The sequence below is a fragment of the Caloenas nicobarica genome, chromosome 2, assembly GCF_036013445.1.
Source record: "Caloenas nicobarica isolate bCalNic1 chromosome 2, bCalNic1.hap1, whole genome shotgun sequence".
Classification (NCBI taxonomy): domain Eukaryota; kingdom Metazoa; phylum Chordata; class Aves; order Columbiformes; family Columbidae; genus Caloenas; species Caloenas nicobarica.
Genome location: NC_088246.1, coordinates 37,371,485 through 37,379,813, shown reverse-complemented (window position 1 = coordinate 37,379,813; position 8,329 = coordinate 37,371,485). Strand labels below are relative to the sequence as shown.

General features: G+C 50.9%; 1 protein-coding gene across 1 annotated transcript; it reads left to right on the top strand.

Annotated features, from left to right (window-relative positions):
- The first annotated feature begins 377 nt into the window (after window positions 1-377).
- On the top strand, window positions 378-2,943 carry TRIL (TLR4 interactor with leucine rich repeats). Its single transcript, XM_065628599.1, has one exon. The coding sequence runs from the start codon at window positions 572-574 to the stop codon at window positions 2,855-2,857; it is 2,286 nt and encodes a 761-aa protein (XP_065484671.1). The 5' UTR covers window positions 378-571; the 3' UTR covers window positions 2,858-2,943.
- Window positions 2,944-8,329: the final 5,386 nt, after the last annotated feature.

Below are 8,329 nucleotides of genomic sequence, written 5' to 3'. Positions count from 1 at the left end.
GCCAGGACCGGCCGCCGCTTCCCCCCTCCTCCCTGCCGCGCCGTCCTCCCTCTCCCCCGCTCCATCCGATCCTCCGGTCCCCCAGGGCACAGTGTGGGAAGTACGAATTTCCGCTGAGTTTTCTCGGCGAGATTCGGAGCTCGTCTTTCTCCAGCTCCCCGCTCCGCCTGCCACCCCCTTCTCCCCGCTCCGCCCGCCCCCTCCGCCCCTGGGAGAGCCGGCGGAGCAGCGGGCAGCCGCGCCGCTCCGCTCCGGCACCCCCGCCCGCGCCCCGCGGCAGCACCGGCCCCGCCACCGCCGAACCGCAGCCTGCGGGCCGCGGAGCCTGGGCGGCGGCGGCGGCAGTGGCAGCCTGCAGCCCTCCCGGCCGCTCCGCGCCCCCGGCCGGCTCGGGCGAGCCCATGGTGCCGGGCACCGCGACCTGCAGCCGCCGCCGCGCCTGCCTGCCCGGCGCGGAGCTCAGCCCGGCGCGGAGCAGAGGAGGGGCCGATTAGCAGCCGCGGAGGAGGAGCGGGGGGATGCCGAAGAGACACAAAGCCGGCGGGGGAAGCAGCCCACGGCTCGTCCCGGGATGGGGGCGCCACGCCAGGTCCGCTTGATGGTGCTGCCGCGGGTGCTTTGGGGCTCCGTCCCCCTCTTCCTCCTGCTGCTGCCCGCGGCCGAGCCCATCTGCCCCGAGCTGTGCGACTGCCAGCAGCACCAGCACCTCCTCTGCACCAACCGGGGCCTGCGCTCGGTGCCCAAGGCTGCCGAGCCCCAGGATGTCCTCACCTACAGCCTCGGGGGCAACTTCATCGCCAACATCTCCGCCTTCGACTTCCACCGCCTGGCAGGGCTCCAGCGCCTGGACCTGCAGTACAACCGGATCCGCTCACTGCATCCCAAGGCCTTTGAGCGCCTGGGTCGGCTGGAGGAGCTCTACCTGGGCAACAACCTGCTGCCAGCGCTGGTCCCTGGCACCCTCAGTGCCCTTGCCAAGCTGCGCATCCTCTATGTGAATGCCAATGAGATCGGCCGCCTCAGTGCCGCTTCCTTCTCTGGCCTTGGCAGCCTTGTCAAGCTGCGCCTGGATGGCAATGAGCTGGGCTCACTGGGTGACTCCACTTTCTCAGGGCTGCCAAACTTACTCTACCTGCACCTGGAGTCCAACCGCATTCGCTGGCTGAGCCGCGGTGCCTTCACTGGCCTGGCTAAGCTGCGCTTCCTCGACCTCTCAGGGAACCAGCAGAGCTCCCTTCGCCACCCAGACATCTTTGGGCCGCTGCGCTCCCTCCACACGCTGCTGCTCGCCAGCAACAACCTGCAGCAGCTGACAGGGGGGCTCTTCCAGCACCTGCCTGGCTTGGCAAAGCTCTCTCTCAGTGGCAACCGACTGGCTCACCTGGCCCCAGACGCCTTCATGGGGCTGGGTTCACTGAAGGAGCTGCGCCTGGAGGGAAACCTCCTGAGCCACCTGCCCGCTGCCCTGCTGGAGCCGCTGAGCAGCCTGGAGGCGCTGGATCTGAGCCGCAACGTGCTGACCGCCCTGCACCCTGCGACCTTCGGCCACCTTGGCCGCTTGCGGGAGCTCAGCCTGCGAGACAACGCGCTGGCCACCCTCCCCGGCGAGCTCTTTGCCTCCAGCCCAGTTCTCTACCGTCTGGAGCTGGAGGGGAACGCCTGGAGCTGCGACTGCCGCCTCCGTGGCCTCAAGCACTGGCTGGGCGCCTGGCACTCCCAGGGCCGCCTGCTCACCGTCTTCGTGCAGTGCCGCCTGCCGCCCGCCCTGGCCGGCAAGTACCTCGACTACCTGCAGGACGCCCAGCTGCCGCCGCCGCAAGACGGCGGCCCCTGTCCCGACGGTGCCTCTCGCTCCTCCGCGTCCCCCCCGCCGGCACCGGAGGAGCAGCGCCCGCCGCCGCCGGCCGCCGAGCGCCTCGGCACAAACAGCAGCGGCGCGGGGCTGCCCCGCGGGCCGCCGGGGCCGCCGCCGTCCGCCTCCACCGCCCGCCTGCTGGGGGCGGCACCGCCGAGAGCCGCGGCGGAGGCCGCCAGCCCCACGCCGCCGCTGCCCGCCCGCCCGGCGCCGCCCAGCGCGGCCTGGCCTCGGCGGGCCGGCAAGCCCCGCTCGGTGCCGGCCGCCGGGATCCCGCCGCTGGTGTCCGACCCGTGCGACTTCAACAAGCTGTTCCTCTGCAACCTGTCGGTGGAGGCGGTGGGCTCCAGCTCGGTGACGGTGCGCTGGGCCGTGCGGCCGCACCGCAGCCCACGCCTGCTGGGGCCCGTGCGGTTCCGCCTCCTGTTCGACCGCTTCGGCACCGCCGTCAAGTTCCAGCGCTTCGTCTACCTGCCGGAGCGCGGGGAGCCGGCCGCCACCCTGCGGGAGCTCCGCCCGGACACCCCCTACCTCGTCTGCGTCGAGGGCGTCCTCGGCGGCCGCGTGTGCCCGGTGGCGCCGCGGGACCACTGCGCCGGGCTGGTCACCCTGCCCGACGGCGGCGCGGCGACGGGCGGGCCCCGCGGCCCCGACCAGCAGCTGCTCACGCTGGTGCTGCTGGCGGTGAACGCGCTGCTGCTCTTCGCGGCGCTGGCGGCCTGGGCCTCCCGCCTGCTGCGGAAGAAGGTTCTGGGGCGGCGGCGGCGAAAGGCGGCCCCCGTTCACGTCCGGCAGCTCTACTCCACTCGACGGCCCCTCCGCTCCATGGGCACCGGCGTCTCCGCCGACTTCTCGGGCTTCCAGTCCCACCGGCCGCCCCGCGGTGCCGCCTGCGCCCTCAGCGAGGCCGACCTCATCGAGTTTCCCTGCGAGCGCTTCATGGACAGCGGCGGCGGCGGCCGCCACGCCGACGACCACCTGCTGCAGCGGTTCGCAGACTGAGCCCGCCGAACTACCGCTCCCGGCAGGCCCCGCGCGGGGGCGGGCGAGGCCCGCTGGGAGCTGTAGTCCGGGCCGGCAGGGGACGGAGCCGGAGCCGGAGCCGGAGCCGCGGCCGGCGGGTCGCGTCCTCCGAGGGGCAGCGCTGCGGCGCCCTTACCGCGGGCCGGGGCTGGAACACCGGCCTCCTCGGGCCACGTCTGCTGGGAGGGCGGCGTTTCCTCAGAAGTCATCACTAACCCCAGCAGAAGCCCTGACTGTGGCGGGAACTGTTCCTCGTCAGGAGGAGAGCGAAACGGAGGGAGCGACTGCAAAGAGCAGCTGGTGCCTCCCTCACGCGAGCTCGGCCTTAATAAGTGTAGTATTTTACAGTTCGGGTTTTTTTTGTTTGGTGGCTTTTTTTTTTATCATGCTGCAGTTGGGAACGCCAGTGCCAGTGAGCGGCCTGTCCTGCATGAGGACGCTTCGAACAGACCTTTTGGAGGCATCGGCCCTTCCTGATCAAAAATTTGGACTGAGGGTCGTCTTTGTTGAACTGTGCTGTCTGCGAGTTGGCTGGAGGGCTGGAAATGTCTGTTTGGCCCCGGACAGTTCAAAGGCTGTGCCGTTTTAGCTCAAAACCGAATGTGAGGAAATTCCATATGCACGTGTGTGTTTTCATACTTCTTCGTAAACGGGAAACAATAATGCGGCTGGTTTTACAGGAATATATTGCTGACACCACTAGGAAAAACTAACAGAGTTTCGTAATATGTTTACAAATGAGCTATTTTTAAATTGTTTTTGAATAAATACTGCTTGGTACTTGTACACATTATTGTGTGCTGTAGTTGTCTGGGTCCGTGATGGTCAGTAGGTCACTGACCCTCACATAATCCATCTTCATTTCTAAATGGGTGGATGCAGAGGTGAACTGTTGATGGATGAATAATATTGGTGCCTTTCTCCAGAAACAATAATAAGTAAGAATGTGTCAGGAATGTGAGAGAGTCTTTATCCTAACAGGCAATTCTCTCTTAGCCTTAACCTACTAAAGTTATAAGCTTCATGTACCTCACTGTGAAATAAACATTTTTGTATATTAATCTAGATTCCGTGTTTTGTGTAGCTGAGTGGGTAATGCTAAAGTTAAACCCTTATGCAGTAGTATATGATGTTTGAGTTGGTTTGTTTGGGGTTTTTTTAATTAGAATTTGCTTTTGGTTTTACAGCAATGCTAATCATTTTATGATCAGTTGCTCTCTACTTTCTTGGACTTTTACTTTCCTAAATATTTACAGAATGTGGTTCTGTTACTATGAAATATGGTGGTTTAGTTTATGTTAATAATTCTCTCTGTGTGGTCTAGAAGTGAGCTAATTATAAAGGTCCAAACTGTGGTTACACTTGAAATGCAAATGTTTTAGATGGATTTGGGTAAATTGTTGAGACCATTGGTACTACTTCTGCTCTTTGAATTTAATATGCAACCTCAGATGAACTCCTGTGGAACTGAAAGGCTTGAAGGACATGTTAGTGGACTGTGGAGACATTCATCTCAATATCCTGCATTCATTGCTGACCTGAGGTATTCATGACTACAAGTTGTTTATTACCATAATTGCAAATAAGCAATTTTTTTTCTTTTTTTCTTTTTTCCTTTTCTTTCTTTTTTCCTTTTTTTTTTCCAAATGAACAAGTGTTTACAAAAGACACCATAGTAACTGGTACCTTCAGCTGAAGTTCAGTGACTGAATGGAGAGAACAAGACTTTATGTTCTGAGGGAATTTTGTTCAACCCTTAAATTCAAACGGAAGGAAAGGAGAAAGTGTAGAGACTGATTGTCTTAATTTTTGCTTTTTAAATAGAGAAAAAAAAATTAAGATTTAAGTCTTGATTCTTGAGTCAGTGGCAAAAAATCCTTTGGGATTTCATTTTGACAGACAGCAGTTTTCATGAATATCAAGGGCCAAACTCGATTGCCAGTGTATAGATTAAAATTAATAACACTTATACATACAGTGTTGAATGGAATTAAAACTGAAGGAATACAGGATCAGGTTTTATTTTTGTGAAGAATGTCAAATTTCTGTTCTTGCGGACACCTGGGTGCTTTCGGCCATTTATGACTGATTGTGGAATACCGCACTGTTTGTTGTTAGAAATACAGTGGGAATTACTGAGTAAAGCTGTGTATCACACTAATGTTAGATCTATCACTGGATATTCTTCCAATGGGAGATGCATAGATGCTGTACATGGTTATAATCAATTATGTCAATAAATCCATTTGCTGAAAGAAAATTGGTGTCTTAGATTGTATCTCATAATGCATCGCTCTTCAATTATAGACCGGCTGTAACTTTTTCATATTACTGAGACTTCTGTTTCTTGGGACTGCCGAGAGTGCCTCTTCATTCATTCCCTCATGTCTTCTCACCATACATAATGTTTTCTATTTTAGTTGCAATATGTTTGGATAGTGCAAACACTTGAAATAATTTAAATGGTCAGTTTTGAAACAAGTAGATCACTGTCCCCACATAGAGTAATAAGGTCCTGTTACATGAATGAACTAATGATCCTTTCTAAGCTAAATAAGAAATTATTGTTTGGGATTATATAATTTTTTGGTACTCATTGCAAATTACAGTTCTGAGGGTTTTTCAGTAATATCAGGCTAATGATATAAAGATGTTGTCATATTCAGCATATACATGTTGTTCTAATTAAAAATTCACAACTTCTTTTTTAATTTATACGAATGACTGGAGAATTGCTAGAATGAAATAGCTCTCTGCTCCAGCTTGGGAGAAGTAAATACATAGATCAATACAACAACAATAACAACAAAAAGATGGGTAACAGAATGAAGTTGGTGACTTCTTAAAAGTCACACATACTGTAACTCTAGGATTACTCGGGCTTTGTGTACAGCTCTTTTGTGGGAGGGAGCTGAACTAGTAGGTGTGTGAGGAAATAAATATCAGTGACATTCGATGACTGAATGATGTAAATACAGGGTGTTCCCAAAAGGTGGACCCAATTTGAAATCGCTAAATTTCTGCAACCACGAACTGCCCATGAATGAAACTCTTACCACTTGGAAGGGCAGGACACGGAGTTTCAAATGGTCCAAATGACCCCAAAACCAGGATCATGGCAGCGGTGACCTCAGTGGAAGAAGACACTTCAAGAGGCGTTTGGGATGAATTCAACTATCGTCTCGATGTTGTCCATACAGGAGGTGGAGGGAACATGCTGCATTTTTATATAAAAAGGTTACTAAAACCTGATAACTCATCAAACCATTTGTAAATTTTTGTGTGATTGTAACAGGCTGCCATTGTGAAAAATACTGCTTTGAAATTAGGTCCATCTTTTTGAAACAAACTGTATTACATGGCTCTGTTTTTAACAGTAGTCAAGTATTTATAGATATTTGTGTCCTTTTTAAAGTAAGGTCCTTTCTCGAGAATGATTGTAAAAACAGCCCTTTCTAAAAGAATTAATCTGCCATCAATTTGTGCTCAAAATGTTTCTCCTTCCAGCAGAAAGAGAGTTTCATTGTCCTGTCCCCTCCTGGAACCCATAAACCTTGGGGAAGACTGAACTGGGTGCTGTTCTCTTGCTAAGTAACTACCGAGCATGTTATCTATCACAGATTGAAAATCACCCAAATATTGTCCCTTCAAATTGAGTGGGTGGCTGCTGGGGGGTCCCCGCAAGGTACTGGGATTTCCCCGGTGGCAGCGCTGCTTGGTTCGGCAGCCTCTGCCCGTCTCCTTCTCCCGCCCAGTCCCTGACCCTTCGCTGCAGTCAGCTGGCAGGCTTGTTTGTGCAGCTGGAAGGTGAACTGCAAAATTGATCCTCCTGGAAAACAACCTTTCCTAGTACCTTCCCACTCCTCTGTTTTTCAGCCAGCTCAGTTTCTTTGATTCTGTTCAACTTGCAAAAGTATTGGAAGAAGCAAAATGTGGGGGTGCAGTGCAGGGGCTCGAAAAACCAGTCAAAGATGGGAAGTTGCTTAAAACGATCTCAAGTAGACTTGACACCCATTGTGTCTACAGCCTAAGAAAACCTAGAATATTCACAATACCAAAAAAATCCTGTGTAGACAATATACCTGTACCGGAAAATGGTTCATGACCTGCAAAACTGAAAACACTTAAAATTTCTCCATGAGACCCTAGAAACAGTGATGTTACAGCACAGGGCTGGAGAGAAATAATCTGAAGAGATCAGGGCTTTAATGGTGTCAGTGAAGGTCAACATGTGCGTGAAAACCCTTGTTGAAAAGCACCACTTGACTATCAGAGCCTGTGTTAACACAGTTGGATTTATGAAAGTATTTATTTCTTTAGGCAGTGCTATCTTTACATTTCACAATGCATTGTGAATGCCACTCTTTAAAATACCATCATCATTTAAACTATGTTATTAGCCTTACAAGAAGGGACCTGGTATATTTTATGTCTCTTGTGCCTTTGGAAAATGAGGAACTGGGAGAAGAAGGAAGGGTCTACTCCAGTTCCCTCAAGATATTTATTTAAATAGTAAACCTACATTTAGACTGTAGTGTGTGAGTCCACAAAAAATCATTTGTTTTCATGACAGTATATGTATTTGCAGAAAACCCCTTCCATGAGCAAGAGAAATACTACTTCATTTCCAAAAACCTGGCTGCTTACACTAACTCACGTTTCTGTGGCCACCAAGGGTGTGCGTATGTTGTGTGAGGTCCGTAAGTGAAGCTTCGGTTTAAAAAATGATTTTAAAAATCAAATCGGCCAAATTATGTGTACACAGTGATGTACCTGATTTTTCATCTGGGGAACTCTTTTGAGAGGAGTTGGTATATAAATGTTGATCTGTAATCTGATATTTGTTGAGTAGAAATGGGGAATGAACGTAAGGAAATGGTGTGTATGCTGGACGTTGGATTTGTTCTTTTTGCTCCATGCTAAATATAGTGTAGTTTTGGCTGCCTGTCCAACTACTGCTGTTGTGTTTTTCTCCATAAAAAGCTGAGTTTTCTCAAGAGTGTGCTTTAATTCCCACAGAAATTAAATTCCCATAGAAAAACCAGTCAATTGTATTTAAACACAAATATTTATCTTAGTATCATTGTACATGAATTTATTTATATAGATGCTCTTTTATCTACTTTTTATAAATAAATCTATATCTCATTTGTTTTCACAAAGAAGACCATAAGAATAAAAATGAATAATACAGTATGAATAAATAGCAGGAAGAAAACTGCCTAAAAAACTTAATAGATGTATTTACTAATGAAGAAGAATCTGACGCTTTAAAGATAATTTCAGAGTATTTTTCATGTGACACATACCTAGTTTATTTTTTGATTTTTAAAGGTACATTTATTTTTAATTTGATAATATATGCATAATAATTTTATGTCATAGAAATAACCTATTAGTCCAGGGATGGAGAGGCCCCACATATATAAATATTAAAAGCTACTGAGTCCT